A 21,583-nucleotide genomic window follows, 5' to 3' on the forward strand; every position below is an offset into this window, starting at 1 on the left:
TCATCCCCTGAACAGTGTTAGATTTACAGAAAAATGAGAGTGCAAAGAGTTTGCAAACATCTTGCACCCAACTTCCCTGTGATTACTTTATTATTATATTTGTCATCATTAAGGATTATTTTATTGTTACTGATTTAATTATTATTGTAGTAGTATGGTCCAATTCTCATAACTAATGAACCATTACTGATGTGCTATTATTAATTTTTAAAGCTTACTTATTTGAGAAGTAGAGAGGGAGAAGGCAAAGTGACCATCCACTGGGTCACTCCCCAGATACCCACAGTGGCTGGGACTGGGCCAAGTGGCAGCTGGGGGGGTGGGAGTGCAATCTGGGTCTCCCAAGTGGGTGACAGCACCCCACCTCCTTGAGCCCTCCCCGCTGCTTCCTGGGACCAACATTAGCAGGAAGCCAGAGTCAGGAGCCAGAGCTGGGTGCTCCAGTCTGAAACACTGGCCTCTCCAACCTGCTGGGGGCCGGTGCTGTGGTGTAGCAGATGAAGCCAATGCCTGTGACACCACCATACCCAAAGGGGCGCCGGTTTGAGTCCCGGCTGCTCCACTTCCCATCCAGCTCCCTGCTAATGTATCTGGGAAAGCAGCAGAGGATGGCCCAAGTGCTTGGGCTCCTGCAAACACATGGGAGACCTGGAAGAAGCTCCTGGCTCCTGGCTTCAGATCAGCCGAGCTCCAGCTATTGCAGCCATTTGGGGAGTGAACCAGAAGACGGAAGACCTCTCTCTATATGTATATATATCTTTCCCTCTCTCTGGTACTTTGCTTTTCAAGTAAATAAAGCCCTTAAAAAAACAAACTGCTAAGCCGAACACCTGCCCTTAATACTGTATTATTCATTTTGAAAAGTTATTTATTTTGATTATTTTATTTGAAAGACAGAGATCATTCATCCACTGGTTCACTCCCCAGATGCCCACAGTGAATGCAGCGGAAGCCGGGAGCCTGGAACTCAATCCAGGCGTCCCGTGTGGGTGGCAGGGATCCAAGGGCCCGAGCCAGGAGATGTATTAGCAAAAAACTGTATTGGAAGCAGAGTAGCTGGGACTCGAATCCAGGACTCCAGTAGGGCATGCAGGTGTCCAAAGCAGCAAGTTAGCCATTGTGGCAAACACCTGCTCCCTGACACATTGTTATTAACTCAGATTTACTTAGTTTTTATTTTTTGTTTTTGTTTTTTATGTGCTTAAGTTTACAAGGATGCTTCAAAAAGTTTATGGAAAATGGGGGTAATTTTTGTTGCAAAAATATTTGACATCCTGCAAAGCTTTTCCATAATACAAATGTCTATGAACTTTTCAAAAAAGACTTATTTCACTTATTTGAAAGGCAGAGGAACAGAGAAAGAGGGAGAGAGAGAGAGAAAGCGAGCAAGTGAGCGCTTCCATCCACTGCCTTACTTCCTGAATGGCTGAAATGGCTAGGGCTGGGCCAGGCCAAAGCCAGGAGCCTGGAACTCCATCCGGATCTCCCACGTGGTGCAGGGGCCCAGCACTGGGGCCGTCTCCCACTGCTGTCTCGGGCACGTTTGCAGGGAGCCGGATCGGAAGTGGAGCAGCCGGGACTCCAGCCGGTGCTCACGTGGCTGTGGCTCATCCCACCGCACCACAACACCAGCCCCTCTGCTGCCTTCTCCCTCCCCAGGGCTTCATCCTGACTTGATTGTGCAAGCCTGCAGCTGCGCCCCACCCCTCCCTGGTCCCCGAGTCTCCTGCAGGATGCCGCAGTGACCTTGACGTCCTGTTCCTCCTGTGTCTCCTTAGGCTGAGCCCTTCACGGGCGAGCTGCCCGCCCAGCAAACCCTGCCTATCCTTGGGGAGAAGCTGCACCAGGTTTTCCACAACGTCCTAGAAAACCTAACTAACGTCATGAGTGGCTACTGTCTGCCGGAGCCTATTTTTAGCAAAAAGGTAAGTGAGCTGGGGAGAGAGGGCCCCGGGAGCCGCAGGTGTGTGGGAGAAAGCCGAAGTATGCAGCCTGTGCCAGGGCCTTGCGGCCGGCCCTCCATGGTCTCCTTAGGCCGGGAGGAACAAGATCTCACAATAGCCAGGATGCTCAAGTTAGCAAGAATGGTGACGTCACTGCAGGTGCATCACTGTTCACATCGGAACAGCAAATCTTGGTGGTGGTGGTGGTGGCGGTGGCGAGGTCGCCGGCAATGATAGTGGCAGCCAAGCCGAGTCTCGGATGCCACGACTCTTAGCACTTACAACCAGTTTAATCTTCCCAGTCAGCATTTCTTTTTCTTTTTTTTTTGACAGGCAGAGTGGACAGTGAGAGAGAGAGACAGAGAGAAAAGTCTTCCTTTTTGCCGTTGGTTCACCCTCCAATGGCCGCCGCGGTTGGCGTGCTGCGGCCGGCGCACCGCGCTGATCCGATGGCAGGAGCCAGGTGCCTATCCTGGTCTCCCATGGGGTGCAGGGCCCAAGCACTTGGGCCATCCTCCACTGCACTCCCTGGCCACAGCAGAGAGCTGGCCTGGAAGAGGGGCAACCGGGACAGAACCGGCGCCCCGACCGGGACTAGAACCTGGTGTGCCGGCGCCGCAAGGCAGAGGATTAGCCTAGTGAGCCGTGGCGCCGGCTCCAGTCAGCATTTCCAAGTGAGGCAGCTGGGGGCACAGAGGGGCTCGGATGCCGGCCCTGACTCACACAGGAATCGGCAGACGTGGGATTTGAACCCTGGTCTTCAAACTCTGAAGTCTGCATTCTTAACCCCTGTGCTGTGCTGCCTGGTGGTGAGGGCCACGCTTGCAGTACTTGTGTAGTCTTTGCTTTTGCCACCGTGGGTGTCGGTTCACGGCCGAGGCTCACAGCCACCCTCCAGGGATGCCAGTATTACTGCCCCCACCCAGAGACCCTCCCCATCGGCTACCGGGGCACTCTGGGAGTCTCACGGGCTCAGCAGCTGCCTTTGCTTCTTGGTTTCTTATGGGAAGGATAACTCAGTGGAGGTGGGACGTCAGTGCATGGGGTGGCTGCCGGTGCAGTGGTTAGGCTGCCGCTCGGGACATCTGCATTTTGTTCTGGGCAGCCTAGGTTTGAAGCCTGACTCCACGCTCAAGCAACAGATGTTAGCGTGTCCCAGGGCCCATGGCTTTCTGGATGCCTGGGGAAGGCTCCAGGTCGCCGGCCACTCTGGTGCACAGGGCCTGGATGGGTGGAGCTGTCTGTCTTGGGTGCTGCAGGGTGGGTGGTGGCGCCCACGCCTGTGCGGGGCCCCGGGGCTGATGCTGTGGTCCCGCTACAGCTGAAGGAGTGGGTGCAGAAGCTCATGATGACCCTCCGGCACCCGTCGCTGCCACTGCTCGAGCTGCAGGAGATCATGACGAGCGTGGCGGGCCGCATCCCGGCCCCCGTGGAGAAGGCGGTCCGCAGGGTGATGGCCCAGTACGCCAGCAACATCACCTCCGTGCTGTGCCAGTTCCCCAGCCAGCAGGTGCGTGCCCCAGCCCAGCCCAGCCCAGCCCAGCCCAACCCCACCCTGGGACACTCACCTTCAACACCTGGCCACTAGGGGGCGTCCTGAGACCCACTTACAACCCAGAACGTTAGGGCCTGAAGGTTTTCTCCAGAGGCAGGGTTGTTGGGATGCCCATCAACAGTCTCGAAACATCACCCGTGTCCAGCATGGGAGCGAGCACTTGGTGCAGAGAGTGAGCAGTTGTCACAAATAATGAATTGGCTGAAATCTTCAGGGGAGTCCCAGTTTTTTTCTTCCTGGTTTGTAGCATTTTTCCCCCTCTGGATTCCGTAAGGCATGCTCTTGGGCCCGCGTATATATAGTATTTTTTAAGACTGGAAGCCGGGGGCAGGCATTTGGCAGAGCCAGTAAATGCCCGCTTGGGACAGCTGCATCCCATGTCCCAGGGTCTGGGTTTCACCCTGGGAGGCAGCAGGGGGTGACTCAGATGGTTGGGCCCTGCCAGCCACGTGGGAGACCCGGATGCAGTTCCTGGCTCTCAGCTTTGGCCTGGCCCAGCCCTAGCTGTTGTAGGAATTTGGAAAGTGAACCAGCGGCTAGGAAATCCCTCTGTCTCTCTCTCTGTGTCAAATAAAGGGAAAATAAAAAGAGCGGAGACCGTTGAGGGTAGTGTAGACTCTGGTGGTTGTACCTCGGCCTCACGTTGTTCATTTTCTTGTTGCTTTCGTGGAGTATTTTAAAGGTAATCTGCTTTGGGGAGAGCCCTTCTGCCCATCTGTCTGCCTTCCTCCCCTCTCTGCCATCATCTTCCTCCCACTCACACACGAGCCATCCGGGGAGCAAGAGGTCGGCATAGGCCAGTCACTCGGCAGCTCTAGGAGCTGGAATAGTATGCTGTCAGGAAAAGGTGTTGCGTCTGATCCACACTGCCACGGGGGTGAGCCTGTTAAGCCAAGGGAACGAAGCCAACCCCGGAAGACCATGTCACGTGGGATTCTTCTTCTAGGAACTGTCCCGAATCGGCCAGTGTTTGGGTGACCAAGGTAGCAGAGGGGGTGCTGGGGCCTGGGCAGGGAGAGAGAGATGAGGAGGGGCCGCTCGCGGGGATGAGGCTCCCCTGGAGTGAGAGAAAGGGCTCTGAAATCAGACAGCACTGCCCGGGCACAGCTCTGAGAATGTCCGAGAAGCCGAGGGGCACACACTGCGAAGTGGCGTGGTGAAGGGGCGTGGCTCATGTGAAGGGGTGTGGCTCCTGCGAAGGGGCGTGGCTCGTGAGTCCCAGCTCAACTGATAAGGGTGCAGTGGAGGCTCAGGAGGGCCCCCGCTGGGAGAAGTGCAGGTATGATGTTCAGGAAAATTCCCAGTAGAATTTTTTTTTTTTTTAAGATTTTAAAATTTTATTTGAGAGGCAGAGTTACAGAGAGGTCTTCCATCCGATGGTTCACTCCTCAAATGGCCACAACAGCTGGAGCTGGGCTGATCCGAAGCCAGGAGCCAGGAGCTTCTTCTGGGTCTCCCATGCAGGTGCAGGGGCCCAAGCACTTGGGCCATCTTGTACTGCTTTCCCAGGCCACAGCAGAGAGCTGGATGGGAAGAGGAGCAGCTGGGACTAGAACCGGTGCCCATGTGGGATGCTGGCACTGCAGGTGGAGGCTTAGCTCACTACACCACAGCACCAGCCCCTCTCCCCAGTATGTTTGCTGCCCAAAGCCATGTCCCCACAGCAGCAGGGAACCTAGTGTTAGAGACAGGAGCCCCCACCCTGGCCCAGCCCCCGGGCGCTGGCTGGCCCTGCCCACACTCCCCACGAGTGTGGGGACCGCGAGTAGGAACGTGGGCCCCTCTTTTCGCCATCGTCATTCTGAACTGCTGGGTTCCTCAGGCTGCACGTTGAGGGATGCACGGGGCTGTGTTTGGGGGAGGGGGGCTGGGATTTTTGGTCTGCCCCAGAGGCCTTCCTGGGAGCGGTGGTGGGTCCCTCAGCTGGCTTCCATGTTGTCCGACCCGTGCTGCTTCATCTGCCCGACCAGATAGCCACCATCCTGGACTGCCACGCGGCCACGCTGCAGCGCAAGGCCGACCGCGAGGTCTTCTTCATGAACACACAGAGCATCGTGCAGCTGGTGCAGCGGTGAGTCCTGGGCCTGGGGTGCCGTCCTCGCCCTGCAGGCCGCGCACATCATGGGAGACAGAGATCTCCCAGCTGCCGGCTTGCTCCCCGGATGCCTGCACTAGCTGTGGCTGAGCCAGGCTGAGGCCGGGAATCCGGAATTCAATCGGGGGCTCCCCGTGGGTGGCAGGGACCCAGACACTTGGGCCGTTACCTGCCGCCTCCTAGCGTGCGCGTCCGCAGGAAGCGGGAAGCAGGAGCAGAGCTGGGACTCGAACCCAGGGACTCTGATTAGGGATGTGGGTGTCCCGAGCTGTGTCTTAACCGCTGGGTGAAACTCCTGTGCCCTGAGGCTGCCCCAAGGGCAGAGGCACGCTGAGAGGAAGTGCAGCCCAGCCCCGGGCCACTGCTGCTACCAGCAGACCCTGCGCTTGGCTTGCTGCTGTGCCCTCAGTCTGCCAGTTGGTAAAATGGGAATGAAAGCATTTCCCAGGATAATTCCTTTGGAATAATTAATGGATCTGTTTTTTAAAAAAGATTTTTTACTTATTTGTTTGAAAGGTAATTAGAGAGAGGCAGAGGCAGAGAGAGTTTTCCATCCACTGGTTCACTCCCCAGATGGCCACAACGGCTGGAGCTGGGCCAATCCAAAGCCAGGAGCCGGGAGCTTCTTCCAGGTCTCCCATGTGGGTGCAAGGGCCCAAGCACTTGAGCCATCCTGCACTGCTTTCCCAGGCCACAGCAGAGAGCTGGATGGGAAGTGGAGCAGCCGGAACTCAAACCAGCTTCCATGTGGGATGCCAGCATTGCAGGCAGCAACTTCACCCACAGCTCCGGCCCCTAGAGAGCTAGTCTGACGATAAAGTTTATGCCACTTGTGAAAAATCCACTTAATGGGGCCGTTAAGCTTAACCCATTAAACATCACGGCTTAGTAGGTTAAGCCTCAGGCTTGGGTTGCACCCCGCCTTGTCCCTGGTTCGCTGTGGGACCTCAGGCCAGGTACTGTTCCCTTGGCCTGCAGAGCAGGTGGCAGAGAACTGACCCCGGGCCCGGCCCGCAGCACTTTGTTCCTTCTCAGAATCCCGGACGCCCTGGCTGCAGATGGTCCGGTTCACGGGGCGCTGGAGGCGTCCCTGTCTGTGCTGTGCTGCCAGAACATGGGCTTGGGATCGGGTGACTTCTAGAGGCAGGACACTTATTTGGGGCCCCTGGGTGTGCCAAGTATGGTGGATGTAATCTCACGGTGGGAGTGTGTGTGTGTGCGCGTGTGTCAGGGCGGGGGGAGAGGGGAGGGAGACGAAGAGGGCGAGAGCTGTTGTGTTGACAGGAAGCAAGCACCTGGGGCTAGCTAGTCATTCACTCATTCTCTCATTCATGTATTTGTTTATGAGTAAGGGAGAGAGAAAGACTCCCAGCCCAGCACCCCTGTGTCCCTACAGCAGCCAGGCCTGGCTGGGTCAAAGCAGGAAGCCAGGGACTCAGCCCAGGTCTCCCACATGATGGCAGGGGCTCATCACTGCTGCCCACTGGCGTCTGAGTGAGCAGGGAGCCGGGGCCGGTGTTGTGGGGTGCAGTGAGCCAAGCCGCCACCTGCGGTGCCAGCATCCACATTGGAGCGCCCATTGGAGTCCTGGTTGCCCTGCATTGCGGCCATGTGCAGAGTAAACCAGAGGATGGAAGATTCTCTCTCTCTCTCTCTCTCTCTCTCTTGCTCATTCTCACTCTCCCCTTCAAATAAATAAATTAAAAAGGAAAAAAAATAGCTGGGGTCAGGGGTCAGAGCCAGCCAGCCATCAAACCAGGCACTCTGATATGGGACTCAGGTATCTCAACCTCCAGGCCCACCGCACCTGTCTCCTATAACAACCCCCTTCTGCAGGACTGGCATCAGCCCCTTCACTGGGGGGGGGGGGGCGGGGGGGGGCTGTCGTGAGCTGGTCATCGCCGCCCTGTCCCCACCTCTCAGCGGTCAGTACCGTGACACTGGGGACCCAGCTTCCAGCACGCAGACCTTTGGGGCCCAAACCACCTGGAAACCATAGCAGGAGGTGAGTGCTCACGGCCGCCGCCCTTCCCCCTCCCAGGTACCGCAGCGGCACCCGCGGCTACATGAAGACGGTGGTGTTGGATCTCCTGCGGCGGTACCTGCAGGTGGAGCACCATTTCCAACAAGGCAAGAGACACAGCGGCTGGTGGCAAGCCCCCGGGGCCGTCGGGGCGGGCGGGGAGCTGGCCGGGCCTTACCCAGCGTGCCCCCTTGCTTGCCACTGCAGCCCACTATGATAAGTGCGTGATCAACCTCAGGGAGCAGTTCAAGCCGGACATGTCCCAGGTGCTGGACTGCATCTTCTCCCATGCGCACGTGGCTCAGAAGAACCAGCTGGTGACCACGCTGATCGTAAGCCAGAAACAGGGCCCTTGGTGGGGCGGGGGCGGGGGCCCCGGCTGTTCCCTAGAATGGGCCAGGAAGTGAGTAGTTCAGACTTGGTGGGCTGTGGGATCTCTGTCCTGACCGATAAGAGAGTGGGCGTGGCCACACGCCAATAAAATGTTATTGACAGAAGCAGGCAGTATTGACAGAAGCAGGTGGGAATGTGGAAAACTCCAAGCGCTTCTGGCCCAAGCGTTTTGGATAAGGGGCACGCAGCCCCTACGAAGCCTCCACTTGGTTGCGATTTGTCTTCTTCCTGGCTGTTGAGGGTGTGTTTTGGGGTAGATGAGTGGGCAGGTCCAGTGTAGACCGGGCTGCCCAGAGAGCTGGGTCTGGTTTGCCTGGGGCAGCCGTGCCCCCTGGCCGGGCCGGGTGCTGGGGTTTCCCTCTGCAGAGGAGAGCCACTTGGGTCCTGTCTTTGTCCCCAAAGGACGAGCTGTGTGGCCCAGACCCCTCCCTGTCGGACGAGCTGACCTCCATCCTCCACGAGCTCACACAGCTGAGCAAGAGCGAGCACTGCAAAGTGGCTCTCCGAGCCAGGCAGGTGGGGCCCGAGACGCTGCCCCGTGCACGGCCCTCCCTCCCCACCCTCACGCGGGGCTCCTGCTGTGCTGCCGTCCCGTGTTCCGGTCTCCCCTCCACCTGCTGCCCTGCGTGGTTGCCCCCCTCAGCCACCCCCACTCCCAGTCCCCTGCCTTCTCCCCCAAAACCTCCCCCCCACATCCCCTGCCTCCCCCTGTGTGGCCAGCCCACCCCAGCCCTCTGTCCCCTGCCTCCCCCGAGTGGCCAGCCCACCCCAGCCCTCCGTCCCCTCTGCAGGTCCTGATTGCCTCTCACCTCCCCTCCTACGAACTGAGACACAACCAGGTGGAGTCCATTTTCCTGTCCGCCATCGACATGTACGGCCACCAGTTCTGCCCGGAAAACCTCAAGGTGAGGCACTTCCTCCCACTCACCTTCCCTGGGGGAGGGTCTCGGGGGGCACACACTGCCCTGGCCCTGAGGTGCTTGCAGTGCGGTGCCGGCACAGCCCCAGAGGCAGCCGGTTGAGCCCGGCATGGCCGAGGCTGCCTGGGCACCGGCATCGGGCGGGGTCTGGGAGCACAGCCCTGTGGGACAGACAGGGTGTCGGATGTCGGGCACGAGGGCTGTCCCAGTGCAGGTGTGCCGACGCCCACGAGGGGTCTCCTAAAGGTTCCCGGGAATACGGATTATGAAAAAAACTGTGCGTGATTTGGAAAATGTTTTGCACCAAAATAGACATCCATTCATTGCATTTCCCCATGCGCTCTCTCAAGTATGCTTGTAGTTGAAGGCTCTGAGCCCGTCATGGCTGGGTGGCGGCTTTGTCTCCCCAAGGCCCCAACCCAGGCTCCTCCCCAGTCCCGTTCTGGCTCCTGTGAGCTCCTAGGTTCCCCCCTCAGTGTCTGAAGCCGTGTACCCGGCCCTGGGTGCCGCCAGATCTCCTGGCACGGAACATGGCCATGCTCCGCCCCGGCATCCTGGCCGAGCCCTCCTCCCCGGCTGGAGGTTCAGCTGTTCAGGTGTCCTCCCCTCCCCCCATCTCTGCAGAAGTTGATCCTTTCGGAGACGACGATCTTTGATGTGCTGCCTACGTTCTTCTACCACGCCAACAAGGTCGTGTGCATGGCCTCCCTGGAGGTAAGCGGCCCCGCCTGCCCTGGGTCTGCTCCCTGTCGCTCCCTGTCACTGTCACAAAGCCCCCGAGGCTGGACACAGCTCTGGAGGGGCAGGGTCAAGGTGGTGCCTCTGGTGATGGCCTCGTGCTGGCAGGGTGCCGAGGCGGCGAGACACGGGGAGTGCACGTGCGTGTGCGTGTGTGTGTACATGTGCGTGTGCATGTGTGTACATGTGTACATGTGTGTACATGTATGTGTGCGTGTGCACGAGAGCGTGTGCATGTGTGTGCGTGTGTCTCTTTGGGTCTCTCTTTTCTTACGAAGTCATCAGGATCCAGTCGTGGGGTTTCCACTCTGATAACCTCATCTCACCTCTCGAAGACCCCCTTGCGAACATCACAGGGCGACTCTGCCCTCTGAATCCCTCAGTGGGGATTCAGCTTCCACACAGCAGGCCTTGGGGGATGCGCAGGCGCTGTGCAAACCCTAGCACCCACGCGCCAGTGGTGCCGAGCGTGCCAGGTCTAGCGTCGGCTGCCCGAACCTGGGCCCCACGCCTTGCGGTCTCATTCTCTGGGCGTGGTGGCCACTGCGTCTGTCTCTGTCGGACACAGGGGGCCCAGAGAGGCCCAGAGAGCTGAAGTGACTTGTGCAAGACCCCACGCCGGCAAGGGCGGGTCCGGGGTCCCCGTGGGCCTGTGCTGCTGCAGAGTCCCTGCTGGTGGCCACGGCTGCCTCGTGCCATGGCAGCCTGCCACACAGAGCCCCGCTGGGTACCAGCCCCCACCCCACCCCAGAGCCGGGCCTGAGGCCCCTCGGCCAGACTTCCCACCCCCATGGGGCACTAAATCCCTCTGAGAGCTTTCTCCACGGGGAATGATGAGGAGGGGCGCGGAGGACAACTGTAGGCCACACACACACACACACACACTCACACACACACTCACACCCGTGAGGTAGGAATGTCGCAAAGCCCGGCCAGCGCCACCTTGCTCCTGCTGTCTTCCTGAATTCAGGGGCTGGGATGTGTGTTTGGCTAGTTTCAGGAAATCTGGGTTTTGGTGGTATTTTTTTTTAAGATTTATTTATTTGAAAGGCAGAGTGATAGAGGGAGACACACACACACACACACACATAGAGGGAGAGGGGGAATGGGATGGGGAGAGACAGAGGGAGAGGGAGAGGGAGAACTGCTTCTTCATTCCCCAGATGCCTGCAGTAGCTGGGGCTGGGTCAGGCTGAAGCCAGGAGCCCAGAACTCTATCCCGGTCTCCTATGCGGGTGGCAGGGGCCCCAGCACTTCGGCCATTATCAGTTGCTTTCCCAGGAAGCTGGACTGGAAGTGTAGTAGCTGGAACTCAAACCAGGCACTCTGCGGGTGCAGGTATCCCAAGCTGTGGCTTCACCTGCTCTGCTACAACATCCGACTCTGGAAATCCAAGTTTTTAATCTCTCTGTACAGAATTCATTTTTTAAAGATTTATTTATTTATTTGAAAGGCAGAGTTATAGAGAGGAAGAGGCAGAGAGAGAGAGACAGAGATAGAGAGAGAGAGAGGTCTTCCATCTGTTGGTTCACTCCCCAAATGGCTACAATGGCCCTAGCTGCGCTGATCAGGAGCCAGGAGCTTCTTCCTGGTCTCCCACAAAGGGGTCCAAGCACTTGGGATATCTTCTACTGCATTCCCAAGACCACAGCAGAGTGCCAGATAGGAAGTGGAGCAGCCGGGACTCAAACCGGCACCCATGTGGGATGTTGGCACTACAGCTTTACCTGCTACGCCACAGTGCCAGCCCCTACTAGGCTGCTTTTATGATTATTATAATTTTTAATTTATTTGAGACACACAATGACAAAGAGAGAGACACTTCTCATCCATTGGTTCACTCTCCAAATGCCCACAACAGCCAGGGCTGGGCCAAGGCCAAAGCTGGGAGCCAGGAGCTCCCTCCGCGTCTCCCACACGGGTGACAGGGACCCGACTACTTGAGCCGTCACCTGCTGCTTCCCCAGGGTCTGATTTGCAGGAGCTTGGAGTTAGGAGCCAGAGCTGGGATTTGAACAAGGCACTCTGATATGGGAAATGGCATATATATATTTTTAAAAAGATATATTTATTTATTTGAAAGGCAGAGTTACAGAGAGAGAAGGAAGGATGATGGGAGGGAAGGAGAGAGAGAGAGAGAGATCCATCTTCCATCTGCTGGTTCACTCTCCAAATGGCTGCAACGGCCAGGACTGGGCCAGGCTGAAGCCAGGAGCCAGGAGCTTCATCTAGGTCTCCCACGTGAGTGGCTGGGGCCCAGGGGCTTGGGCCATCCTCTGCTGCTTTCCCAGGCCCATTAGCAGGGAGCTGGATTTGAAGTGGAGCAGCCGGGACTCAAACCAGTGCCCACATGGAATGCTGGCGTCGCAGGGGACGACTTAACCTGCCATGCCACAGTGCTGGGGGTGGGGGTGGGGCAAAGTAGGCATCTTAACCCTGAGGCCAAACACCAGCCACACAGAAGCGGCTCTCCCACCCCCCCACCCCACCCCCCGCCTGGCTCTGCTGGGGTGCTTCTCCCTGTCCTTCACCTTGGTCCCCTGGGACCCTCATTCCCTGTGCTCCGCTGTCCTGGGGCCTCCAGGCAGGCTCTTCATGGAGACGACCTGGGGCTTGGCAGCCTGTGACAGCTGCAGGGTCTCCTGGGCCTGCAGTGTTTCTGCCCTCTGTGGGTTCCAGTTCTGGAAGAATCTTCCTCCGCCTCCGGCTGCGGTCTCAGTTTCTGACAGTGAGACCCAATATACGTCTTCCCTGCCTGCTTTTTTTTTTTTTTTTTTTTTGGACAGGCAGAGTGGATAGTGAGAGAGAGACAGAGAGAAAGGTCTTCCTTTTTTGCCATTGGTTCACCCTTCAATGGCCGCTGCAGACAGCGCATCTCACTGATCCGAAGCCAGGAGCCAGGTGCTTCCTCCTGATCTCCCATGCGGGTGCAGGGCCCAAGGACTTGGGCCATCCTCCACTGCCTTCCCGGGCCACAGCAGAGAGCTGGCCTGGAAGAGGGGAAACCAGGATAGAATCCGGCGCCCGACCGGGACTAGAACCCGGTGTGCCGGCACCGCAAGGCAGAGGATTAGCCTGTTAAGCCACGGCGCCGGCCTCCCTGCCTGCTTTTTCGGATACTGTTTATGTCTGCTGGAGGTTTTTCTAGGATGCCTTCAAACCTTCGTTGCCTGGGCTGGCACGATTCAACCATTTGTTTCTGGCCCAAGACGAGTGTAGTGGACGAGATTTTTTTTTTTTTTAAAGATTTATTTGTTTACTTGAGAGGCAGAGTTAAGGACAGAGAGAGGGAAAGACAGAGAGAGAGAGAGGTCTTCCATGCACTGGTTCACTCCCCAAATGGCCGCAGTAGCTGGAGCTGGGCCAATCTGAAGCCAGGAGCCAGGAGCTTCCTCCGGGTCTCCCGTGTGAGTGCAGGGGCCCAAGGACTTTGGCCATCTTCCTCTGCTTTCCCAGGCCATCAGCGGGAAGCTGGATCGGAAGTGGAGCAGCCAGGACTCGAACTGGTGCCCATATGGGATGCCGGCACTGCAGGTGGATGCTTAACCTACTATGCCACATCGCCGGCCCCAGAAGCCCGGAGTTTGACTCCGTCTCTTTCATTGATAGGGCTCTAAGTGGGCCAGCGGTTCCAAGTGTGATGATTCGCCAGGACCTGGCAGATACCATCGTATTCACAGCTGTGGTTTATTGCAGCAAAGAGATACAAAGCCATGAGCCAGGTGGAAAAGGCACAGATGGTGACATCCCCCAGAGGCCAGGCCCAGGCCTCCAGGGTCCCTGCCCTGCCCCATGGGGTCCTCACAAGATGCACTGAATCCCCCTAGCGGCGAGTTGTGAGAACACAGCTGAGGTGTCCACCAGGGGAGCGTGTGAGCCTCAGGGCCCGGGAGGTTCTGGTGGAGGCTGGTCATGTGGACAGCTCTGCCTCGCCTGCACTAACTCCAGGCAAGACGGCAGAAGTTCTGTGTGAACCACGCTGTGGGCACAGGTGAACCAGGCACCAAGAGCCACTCCCAGCAGTGAGTGGCAGGGGGCCCTCCCCGGATCCAGGGTCCCCGAGGCTGGCCAGTGTGCTTGGAAAGCAGTGGAAGATGGGGGCACTTGGGCCCCTGTACCCACGTGGGAGACCCAGAAGAAGCTCCTGGTTCCTGGCTTCGGCCTGGCCCAGCCCCGGCCATTGCGGCCATTTAGGGAGTGAACCAGCAGATAGAAGATCTCTCTCTCTCTCTGTAATTCTGCCTTTTAAATAAATAAAATAAATATTTAAAAAAATACTCAATTCCCAACACTTACTATCAAAAGAATGACAAGAACTTGTTATATTGAATGTATATTAAAATGAAAATAGTTTGGGTGTTTGGTTGAAATAAAATACATTCTGAAGAGTCTATTTACCTGTTACCTTATTTCCGAAGTGGCTTCTTGAAGATTTCAAATTGCACGCACGGCTTATGTTACATTTCTGTTGGACAGAGCTGCTCTGGAGCGGGTATAGCCTCTGGGCCACATGTGGCCCGCTTTGCCCATTTTTGTTGATAAAGTTTTATTGCCACACAACCATGCTCATTCATTTGCATATTGTCTGTGGCTGCCTCTGGTGCTGTAACAGCAGAGTTGAATGGTTGCCCCTGAGTTTTGTCCCATGAAGCTTAAAACCTTTACTCTTTGGTCCTTTATAGCAAAAACTTATGCGTTCCTGCTCCAGATGTTAGGAGCATATTTGGTGGAGCTGGCCACGATCTGAAATAGAGCAGATGGCTCTCAGCTGCCACTTAGGGGGCGCTCCTGGCACCGTCCGGCCTGCACCTGCGCTCTGAGGAAGGTCCCCTGTGCTTCTCCGTCAGGTGTACGTGCGGAGGGCCTACATCGCCTACGAGCTGAACAGCCTGCAGCACCGGCAGCTCCCGGACGGCACCTGCGTGGTGGAATTCCAGTTCATGCTGCCCTCTTCCCACCCAAACCGGTATGGGCCGGGCTTCCCCGGGGGGATGGCCCGTGGATCTCCTCCCCTTGACCCCCTAGAGTCCTGCGTCTGTGTGTCTGGGGAGGTGTCAGGCACACGGCTCCCCAACTGTAGCATCCCCGCCCCACCACCCCACTGTAAAGTGGAGGTAACCTGATGCTGCTGCCTGTGCCTGCCTTGTCCAGGCCGGGACCCATGCCCGCTTCTGCAGGTGAATGGGAGTGAAGTGCAGCTCCTCTCTCACGCCAGCTGCGTTGGTTACTTTGTAAAACTTTCCATTTCTTTAAAGACTTATTTATTTATTTGAAAGGCAGAGTTACAGATGGAAAGAGAGAGAGGTCTTCCATCTGATGGTTCACTCCCCAGATGGCTGCAATGGCCAGAGCTGAGCTGATCCAAAGCCAGGAGCCAGGAGCTTCTTCTGGGTCTCCCATGCAGGTGCAGGGGCCCAAGGACTTGGGCCATCTTCTACCACTTTCCCAGCAGAGAGCTGGATTGGAAGTGGAGCAGCTGGGACTCGAGCCGGCGCCCATGTGGGATGCCAGCACTGCAGGCGGTGGCTTTACCTGCTACACCACAGCGCACCCTCCCCACCTCATTCGTTTTTATTTCTCTGAGACTCAAAGAAACAGAGAGCTCTCATATCTGCTAGTTCACTGTCCCGGTACCCACAAGGTCCAGGGCTGGGCCAGGCTGAGGCTGAGAGCTGAGAGGTCCATCCAGGTCTCCCACGTGGGCAGCAGGGACCCAGGGACTTGAGTCATCACCTGCTGCCTCCCCAGGGCACGTTAGCAGAGAGCTGAATGAGGACTGGGACCCAGGCTCCCTGCTAGGGGATGCCTGTATCACAGCTGGCATCTGAACTGCTAGGGCAAATGCCCACCCCAATCCCAGCTGTGTTTAAAGTCCTCAGCAGCTGCCTGTGGCTCACGGCCACCCTGTTGAAGAACAGTGTAGTTCTAGAACATTCCCTGGGCACAGAAAGTTCTAGATGACGGTGCTATCCTAGAACACTGTGAAGAGTAAACGGGATAAGGTTCATAAGGTCTTCAGGCCCCTGCTCAGCACACAGGAAGTTGTTGGATATCCGCGACGCCGTGGCAATTGTGCCTGACATCGTAGTTACTGGCCTGGGGCAGGCCCTTGGCGTGTGCCGCGCTCAGAGCTTCCACGCTGTGTTGTATTTGGCCCTTGCCATCTCTGCCAAAGCCATGTTCTCTCTCGCTTTGTGCAGATGAAGCCCTGGGCCCGCCTTTGTCGGAGGCTGAGCCGCTCATTCACAAGGGTGCTCACCTCAGCGTTCTGCCTGGGGCAGGTGCCGGGGCAGGTGCAGTGGCCTGTCCGTGTCCACGTGTGCTGTCCAGGAGCTGGTGCCCTCGGTGTCCCCACCAGGGGCTGCCCACGCTGTCTTTTCCAATCTGTCTGATTTCAGGACGCGAAGGCGGAGTGTGGCGCCCTGCGGAGGGCCGCTGGTCTCCCTCGCTCTTCCTTGTCCTCCGTCACTGGTTCTCTTGGCGGGGAGGCCCAGAGGCGCTGCTTGTGGGGGCCGCGGTGTGGTTGTGATTTGGGGTTCAGCTGATCGCACCTTGTCTCTCTCCCAGCAGCAGGGCGCGTGCGTTCTTAAAGCTGGGATGTGTCTTGGTTTAAGGAACAGGTGTCTCTTTCTGTTGGCTTTGAGAAAGGAGGTCCTGCTCCGTTCTGGACAGACAGCGGGGCCTCCTCCAGAGGCACCTGCGTTCTGTTGTTGTTGTTGTTTAATTGGTTTTCATTTTATTGCCTTCTTTCTTTAAAACGGATGGTGACACTTCACCCTGTGAGGGAAGAGGGGAGGACGCTGAGGGCAGTGGGAGGTGGGAGCTGGGCAGTGGGCGGTATTTGGACAATACCTACCCCGCAGGGAGCAAGTCTTTCCTCTCTTGGTTTCCAGCTCAGCTCCCCCAAGGGCTGCAGGCCAGGCCTGTGTCCCAGGAAGTACTGCATGTGCACCAGGCGGTTGGTTGTGACTCCCAGTATGGACACAGGCTCCTTGCTGTATGGAGCCAGAGAGGGACCATGGGGACCCTGCACGGAGTTCCTGGCCATCTCAGGTCCTCGCTGCTGCTATACTTGGGGTGCTGGGGTTTCCTTTCCCTGGGTGGCCCCTGAGAAAGGCCCCTGAGAAGCCAGGTCTCCCCGACCCCTACCTAGGAGGGCTAGCTTGGCCCTTGGAACACCTGTGTCTGTAGAGCCAGGTGCACGGTGGTGCATTGAGTCCCTGGGGCATTCACAGGTGGGAGGAGCTTTGTGTGGGCTGCAGCTTGGGACTCGGCAGGGTCACTCGCCTGGTGGTCAAGGGGTCGTGAGCACTGCCCCTGCCCGGGGAGGGGCTGCTGTTCTAGCCCTGCCCGTGGTTACCCTGGAGGAGAGAGGCCGGCAAGGCAAGGCCGGGCCCTTCCATGTCTTCCCCAAGAGAGGGAGGCAACGCGGATTCTGTTTCTCCAACACAGCAGGTGACCTGTGTCTGGGTGCTTGGGCCAGAGGCAGGCGGCGGGCTGACTCAGCCACGCCACGACCAGTGTGTGACCTCTGGTGTCAGCTGTCCTGGAGCAGGCTTTCTGGGAAATCCTGGAATACACACACCCGAGGAGCCCCCAGCAGGTTCCGTGGTTTGCCAGGGGGACTCCCGGGACTCAGTACACGGTCATCCCATGGCTTGGACTCAGTGCAGCACAGAGTTACAAAGCAGGATATTGCAAAGGTAGATGGTGTGCGGGTGGAGCCAGAGGGAACCAGGAGCAAGCGTCCAGGGGCCTCCCTGTGGTCACAACACGTGGAGCATCATCTATCGGCTTGCTAGAGCCTCCGTGCCCAGGCTGCTCACGTAGGCACCCTCTGCAGAGCACCTGGACCCAGGCTCCCGGGAGAAGCAGGTCTCGGCACGGAGAGCCACCCCGATCACTTAGGGAGTCACGGGAATCCTCCCCAAGTCCAGGTTCCCAGATGCCGGCCGAGGGCTGACTCCAGGCGCAGCCTCGGGCCTGCACACCGTCTTCTCACTGTCCTGTGCTGATTCCATTCCAGGGCCCGACCTGTCTCAGGTGGTCCCCATTGGATTTGCTGCCAGAGAGAGGCCAGTCCTGGGCGCAACAGGCATCCCAGCACTCACTGGCTGCTGACTTTGTCCCCAGAGCAGGTGTGACGGAGGAGTGAGGGGCCCTTGAGGCCCGGGGTGCTGCTCAGGACCGAGCCTGCCCCCTTCACCAGCTGCCTGGGGCTGGGGCTCCCCTGGGGAGGTTCACCCTGTGCATGGCCAAGGTCATGCTTGGCTGGACCTTGGGGCCGTGCTGGGATTGGACTTGCTTTCATGCCTGCATCACTCATTCACTCATTCATTCATTCATCCATTGAGCTCCTACTCTACCCCAGGACCCCTCGGCCCCCGACCCCAGCCTCAGTCCCACGCCCCCCAGTTTGAAGCCCGCTTTGGGGGGGCCTCCTAAGCTGTGTTGCCGCCTTGCAGGATGGCCGTGCCCATCAGCATCACCAACCCTGACCTGCTGAGGCACAGCACGGAGCTCTTCATGGACAGCGGCTTCTCCCCACTGTGCCAGCGGATGGGGGCCATGGTCGCCTTCAGGAGATTCGAGGATTTCACCAGGTAGCTGGCGCCCTGGGCAGGGAGGGGGCTGTGTGTACTTCTCCTGCCCGCCAGTCATTGCTGGGCACTTTGGGGAGGGCCCCAGGCACAGGGCACAGCAGATTAATGACGCCAGGATCATAGTAGCGTGTCTGTTTGCCTGTGTCTGCACCCTGGCTCTGCAGCCCCTAACCATGAGACCAAGTACCTGACCTAACCTTAACTTTCTCATCTGTGCAATGGGAGCAATAGAAAGCCTACTTCCTAGGGGTGCCATGAAAGTGATATGAGCTGCTGTATGTGGAACAATATTGATTTCATTTCTTTGAAAGGTAGAGAGACAGTGAGGTAGGGAGAAATGGCAGGGGTGGGGGGTAAGGAGAGTACTGGTTGGCTCTCCAAATTCCTGCAAGAACCAGAACCAGACCAGGCTGAAGCTGGGAGCCAGGACCTCCACCCAGATCTCCCATGCGGATGGCAGGGCCCGAGTACTTGAACCATCACTGCGGCTTCTTGGCGATCAGCATAACCAGGAAGCCAGAAACAGGAGCAGAGCTGGGACTTCAGTCCGCACACTCCAACATGGAGCATGGGCGTCCCAGACTCTGTCTTAACTGCCCAACACCGCCCCCAAATGGCATATTTAAATTGTACCAAATATGCAGATGACGGATGGTTGCTGGCGACACCGTTACCACTGCTGCCTGTCACCTTGGTGGATTCTCCCAACAGCCTCGAGAGCTGTAGTGATTCTTAGTTGTGTCTGAGTCTGTGGTGAGGTGGGGTAAAAGGGGGAGCCCAGAGAGGACCCCAGGCCCAGGCGATGCCCCAGCTGCTGGAATCCTTTCCCTGCTCGTAGACCATGTAGGTTGATTGTTCCCTGGAGAAAGACCCCATCGGGGGTGTTGTAGACCCAGCCCAGGGACCCCCGCGCTCTCGGATGAGATCAGGGTGTGGCTGCCAGAGGAGGGCCTGGGATCCTGTTGGCCTGGCCCAAGAGCTTGACCCACAGCCTCCCTCCCCGCCCCGCTCCCCCAGGAACTTCGATGACGTCATCTCCTGCTTTGCCAACGTGCCCAAGGACACGCCCCTCTTCAGCAAGGCGGGCAACTCCCTGTACCCCGAGGATGACTCCAAGGTGAGGGTCGCTGCCCGGGCAGCACCTGGGGAAGGGGCAGGCCGTGCCCCCAGCCACGTGCCCCCACCCCAGCCTGCGTTCCTGTCTCCCAGAGCCTGCGGGAAGAGCCCATCCACATACTGAACGTGGCCATCCAGTGCGCAGACCACCTGGGCGACGAGGCGCTGGTGCCAACTTTCCGGACGTTCGTGCAGTCCAAGGTCCTCTGACCCGACCGGGGCGTGCCTGCGGGATTGGGGCCGGGGGAGGGGCAGGGTGTCTGCTGCTGTAGCAAGGTGCCCAAGGTTGGACTCATTATAAAGGGAAGAGGCTTGTGACTGGGTCTCCCCTGTGCAGAGGGTGGCACGTGGTGGGAGAGCGAGCAGGCAGGGGCTGGGCTCGCTTTTCCCTAACAACTAATGCCTTCCAAATGAGGTACTCCATGACTTTTTTTTTTTCAAAGATTTATTTATTTATTTGAAAGGTTACAGAGAGGCAGAGAGAGAAAGAGAGGTTTTCTTTTTTTTTTTTGACAGGCAGAGTGGACCAGTGAGAGAGAGAGAGACAGAGAGAAAGGTCTTCCTTTTGCCGTTGGTTCACCCTCCAATGGCCGCTGCAGCCGGCGCATCACACTGATCCGAAGCCAGGAGCCAGGTGCTTCTCCTGGTCTCCCATGGGGTGCAGGGCCCAAGCACTTGGGCCATCCTCAACTGCACTCCGTGGCCACAGCAGAGAGCTGGCCTGGAAGAGGGGCAACCGGGATAGAATCCGGCGCCCCAACCGGGACTAGAACCCGGTGTGCCGGCACCGCAAGGCGGAGGATTAGCCTAGTGAGCCGCGGCGCCAGCTGACTTTTTTTTTTTCTTAAGATTTATTTATTTAGTTGAGAGGCAGAGAGAGAAAGAGAGAGAGAGAAAGAGGTCTTCCATCTACTGGTTATCTGAAGCCAGGATCCTGGAGCCTCCTCCTGGTCTCCCATGCGGGTGCAGGGGCCCAAGCACTTGGGCCATCTTCTACTGCTTTCCCAGGCCATCAGCAGGGACCTGGATTGGAGGTAGAGCAGCCAGGACTCCAACCAGTGCCCATGTGGGATGCTGGCACTGCAGGTGGCGGCTTTATCTGCTATACCACAGCACTGGCCCGCTCCATGACTTCTTATCTCCCTTAAAGGCCCCATCACCTCAGTACAATGACATGGAAGAACGGAGCTGCACTGTGAACAGACCACATTCTAACCGCAGCACAGGCGGAGGGGACGTGGAGACGGGGGAGGGCTTGGCCTTGGCAAGGTGTCCCAGGTGCCGGAGTGTGTGGAGCAGCCAGTCCTGCCGAGTGCCCGCCGCCCACAGCCCTGGCAGGCATCCCGTCCCATCCTGGTCCTGCTCCTCACAGCCAGGGACTTTGGGCAGGGGTGGCTGAGCTTGGCAGGACCTGGGTTTCCTCGCTGGTACCGCAGGGGCAGCATCTGTGACTCTCAGGATGTAGCAGTGACCCAGTGACAAAATACACACACCACTCTGCCTGGCTTGGGCACAGAGGATGCACTCGGTGCACAGTTTGGGTTTTTTGTTGGAGTAACCTTGAACCTAGAAGCTTCAATTTTATTGTATTTTTCAAAAATCGTATTTATGTAAGAAGGGAAGAGAGAGAGAGAGAGAGAGGGAGAGAGAGAGAGAGAGAGAGAGAGAGAGACCCATTGGCTAAGTCACTCCCAGAGAGAGAGAGAGAGAGAGAGAGAGACCCATTGGCTAAGTCACTCCCAGATGACCACAATGGCCAGGATGGGCCAGGGCCAAATCCAGGAGCTAAGAACCCAATCCAGGTCTTCTGTGTGGGTGGCTAGAACCAAACTACTTGAGCCATCCCCGCTGCCTCCTAGGATCTGCAGAATAGGAAGCCGGAACCAGGGATGGAGCCAGGACTCAAACCCAGGCACCCCAATATGGGATGTGGACCTCCGTGACCACTAGGCTAAAACGCTTACTCCCTTGCAATTGAAAAACAGCTACTTGGATTGCCTACCAAGTATGGGAATCGCCACAGGTTATCCTAGTGGGCAGGTGCTGGCCATGGCTGGCGTGTGTTTTCACCTCGGCAGTAGGGGTCGCTGTTGCACAAGTCCAAACATCTCAGCTGCAGCCAGAGGGGGAGCAGAAGTAGCCTATGGGAGCTGGCCAGGCAGGGGGCGTTTATCCCTGTGTGACCTGGGGCAGGTAA

The 21,583-nt window shown here is 57.7% G+C and overlaps 1 protein-coding gene across 4 annotated transcripts in view; it reads left to right on the plus strand.

Annotated features, from left to right (window-relative positions):
• The window catches only part of ACACB (acetyl-CoA carboxylase beta), a 125,553-nt gene that overhangs the window by 73,282 nt on the left and 30,688 nt on the right, over window positions 1-21,583 (plus strand). For all 4 annotated transcript variants that reach the window (XM_062182599.1, XM_062182597.1, XM_062182598.1 and 1 more), the window contains 12 exons: window positions 1,779-1,925; window positions 3,265-3,453; window positions 5,469-5,569; window positions 7,635-7,723; window positions 7,824-7,948; window positions 8,412-8,525; window positions 8,801-8,914; window positions 9,554-9,643; window positions 14,515-14,633; window positions 18,133-18,270; window positions 19,288-19,387; window positions 19,480-19,587. In XM_062182599.1, the coding sequence (XP_062038583.1) occupies window positions 1,779-1,925; window positions 3,265-3,453; window positions 5,469-5,569; window positions 7,635-7,723; window positions 7,824-7,948; window positions 8,412-8,525; window positions 8,801-8,914; window positions 9,554-9,643; window positions 14,515-14,633; window positions 18,133-18,270; window positions 19,288-19,387; window positions 19,480-19,587 (1,434 nt within the window). The remainder of the gene's footprint in view (window positions 1-1,778; window positions 1,926-3,264; window positions 3,454-5,468; window positions 5,570-7,634; window positions 7,724-7,823; window positions 7,949-8,411; window positions 8,526-8,800; window positions 8,915-9,553; window positions 9,644-14,514; window positions 14,634-18,132; window positions 18,271-19,287; window positions 19,388-19,479; window positions 19,588-21,583) is intronic.

Source organism: Lepus europaeus, chromosome 23, assembly GCF_033115175.1.
Source record: "Lepus europaeus isolate LE1 chromosome 23, mLepTim1.pri, whole genome shotgun sequence".
Taxonomy (NCBI): domain Eukaryota; kingdom Metazoa; phylum Chordata; class Mammalia; order Lagomorpha; family Leporidae; genus Lepus; species Lepus europaeus.